At 40.3% G+C, this 3307-nt stretch overlaps 1 protein-coding gene across 1 annotated transcript in view; it reads right to left on the bottom strand.

The window, feature by feature from the left end:
* Positions 1-3307, bottom strand: part of FRYL (FRY-like) — a 176602-nt gene that overhangs the window by 161019 nt on the left and 12276 nt on the right. Inside the window, exon 2 of the mRNA XM_006872668.1 lies at positions 1120-1173. Within this exon, the coding sequence (XP_006872730.1) occupies positions 1120-1173 (54 nt within the window). The remainder of the gene's footprint in view (positions 1-1119; positions 1174-3307) is intronic.

Below are 3307 nucleotides of genomic sequence, written 5' to 3'. Positions count from 1 at the left end.
ATATATATCAGCCATTGGAACATAGTTCTATTCTGACACAGGGGTAGCCATGGATCAGAATGGAAACGATAAGAATTGGTAACTGGTACAATTTTTGCATCAGGGAACATCCTGCCTTTTTATGCTTTGCTCTAAGTCCAATGGCTAATTCTAAGTGTATACATCATAACCCTCTAAGGGGCTGTTGTAAAACACAAGTGCTAGGGCCCACTCTTGGCCATTCTCATTCAGAAATACTCGTGTGAATGTTTTATCCTATTTCTTCTTCTTCTTGTTGTGTGCCATCAAGTCGGTTCTAACTCATAGCGACGTTGTACAGGATTTCCATGAGGGGCTGGTGAGTCTGAACAACTGACCTTGTGGGTATAAGTCTACTGTTAATCCTACAGTACAACACAAACTTATGAGATGAGAAGTCCAGGAATAGTAGACGACAACAGGCCAATCTGAGTTACTGGTTTTAGCAAATAATGAATATTTAATTATAATAACTATTTGGTCAAACATAATTAATATAAAGTAGCATTTGGTCAAACACTGTAATCTCAGAAAGTGGAAATAATTAACATTAGAGGAATATCACACTAACTTTCATAAATTGGTATTCGACATACATACAGGGGTCCTGGTGTGGTGCTGCAGGATAAGCACTGGACTGCTAATCACAAGGTCAGTAGTTCAAACCCATTCTATATGGGGTTGCTTAGAGTCAGAATCAACTTGACAGCTTACAGTAACAACATACATATAGGCATGTGATAACCTCCACAGGAAAAAAGAGAATTTAAAAGATAAAATATTATCATGTAAAAATTCAAACAACTGGAATACAAACAATATTAGGGTATGGAATTGGAAACTTCCTGAAGAGAGTAAAAGTAAAAAGCTCCAAAAATCCTACGTGAACTGAAACCAGTTAACATTCACAGTTCATTCTACTTACTTGCAAAAACCAAAACTACCAATCCTAGAATGAATCAAGTGTGTAAGGATATGCAGGGTCACTAAACAAAATCGGTGGTGCCTAACAACAACAACAAACGAAATAAAGGAACTTGTTAATATTGAACATGTTTGGACCAGACTATTAGGAAAAAACATTTCCCCAAATTGACATACCTGGTCAAACTGAAGATCTTCACCCCTCTGAAGAGATCTGGACAATAGTTTCTCCTACAATGAAAAGATGGCAAGTTGGTTTTATTGAGATCTTCATTTGTAATGAGGCTGTTTTAAAAGAAAAGTAAGGTTATACCTGGACCAGGGCCACACACTAGTAAGCGGGGGTCCAGAACCAGACCTCTCAGCACCCCGCAACAAGAGTGGCCACAGTCACATTCTTTCGTTCTATAAGAATCCAAAAGTTCTTAGATTATAAACCTCAGAACAGATCCTCTACTACATAGATTTTAAGTTCAAAAGCGCTCTGCACTTGCTCTTTCCTTATTTCACACATTCATTCGACAAGAATTCACTGGAGAGAGTGTACTACAGCACTCATTAGGTAAATGGCCTAAGGCTGGTTATTAAGGTCTCTGTGCTTTAATTTCTTCATCTAAAAAATAGGAGTGACTGCTAAATGTTAGGACCAACACCATGCAGCAACCCCTCCATTTTTCCCTATGTACTATAATAGGGGAAAAAAGAGGTATGGAGTCATCTACTTCTCAAACAAACCAGAATTCAAACCAGGTGTCACCGAGTGGATTCTGACTCGTGGAGATCCCAGGCATGGCAAAGCAGAACTGCATTTGTTTTCCCTGGCTGATTTCTGAAGTTACATCACCAGGCCTTTCTTCTAAGGTATTCCAGGATGGGCTCAAATGTCCAGCCTTTCAGTTAGCAACTGAGTGAGCTAACTATGTATTTGCACCATGCGACAACTTCTAGCTGCTCCTAGAAACTATGACAAAAAAACTAGCCAATGAACTGATGGGAACCAGTGCCTTAGAAAGGTAGTTTACTGCCTCAAGACTTCTACTAGCTATTATATAATTTAGAAGCCCTGGTGGCACAGTAATGGAAGCACTCAACTGCTAACAAAAGGTTGGTGGATCTAACCCACCAGCCGTTCTACAAAGATACGGCTGCCTGCCTCCATAGATGAGCAGCCTGGGAACACTATGGAGACCTTCTACTCTATGCTGTAATGTCGCTAGAAGTCACAATCAAAGCGATAACAGTTGGTTTCTTTGCTGTTTTTTGTTTTTTTTTTTTGGCGGGGGGGAGGGGTGTTAGATGTGGCACTGCAGGATAAGCACTAGACTGAAAGGTCAATTTAACCTGCAAATTCAGTGGCTCAAAGTCACCAGCTGCTCCTCAGAAACACTATACAGGTTATCTGTAAGTCAGAATAGACTTCTATCTTATTTGATTGTTCCTGTAGTACTTTCCTAACTTCTTCCTTATTTTTCTCAGCCCCTCTGTGGAGCATCTGGATGCACTTCAATATCATTCTCCTGAATTCCTCATCAAGCAGCTGCAAAGCCTGCCTGCCTTCCGATGGGAAGTCTAGGTCTACCTCCAGCTCATTTGTTTCACCTACTCTATCTTGTTCCTGGGCATGAGCTGAGATCTTTGATACCTATAAATATTCCTTTATATGTAGTTCCGATTTCCGGGACTGTTCCCTGAATCTGATTCGTGCAGTATTCTGTGTTATTACTGGTGGAGGTTGGCACAGTGCCTCTCCTTGATCTGCCATAAAAATGCATTAGAATAGACTTCACAGAGCTTAATAGTAACAACTGTATTATTTAGATTTATACCTCCTGTCAAGTCCATTCTTCTTTTATAGTTTCCTGGAGAGGAGTGAAGACTGACAGTGCTAACTATGGGGTCAAGACACTATGTTAACATTTTATACAATGACTCTTTACTGCTGTTTGAAGTATTAAAATCCTTCAACAGTTGAAGAACTGGACATGAAGTTAGAACTCAGTGTACAAGGAAATGATTATTTCTTTTGCCCTATATGCCCTTATGTTATTGTTGTTGGTACCAACTCATAGCGACTCTTTACAGGGTTCCCAAGAAGCAGCTGGTGAGTTTGAATTGGCAACCTTGTGATTCAAACCAACCCTGTGATCTGGCGCTTATCCTACAGTGCCACACCAGGACTCCCTATATGTTATAAGTTGCTGTTAAAAGCCGTAGAGTTGGTTCTGATTCATAGCAACCCTGTATAGGGTTTCCAAGAAGAAGTTGGTGGGTTTGATCTGCCAACCTTCTGGTTTACAGTTCAGTGCTGACCCACAGCACCTCACCAAAAGTCCATATGCCATATGTTGTTAAGTGCCGTCGAGTC

The sequence above is a fragment of the Chrysochloris asiatica genome, unplaced genomic scaffold (assembly GCF_000296735.1).
Source record: "Chrysochloris asiatica unplaced genomic scaffold, ChrAsi1.0 scaffold00209, whole genome shotgun sequence".
In the NCBI taxonomy this organism is placed as follows: Eukaryota; Metazoa; Chordata; class Mammalia; order Afrosoricida; family Chrysochloridae; genus Chrysochloris; species Chrysochloris asiatica.
This window is presented reverse-complemented; position numbering and strand designations above follow the sequence as displayed.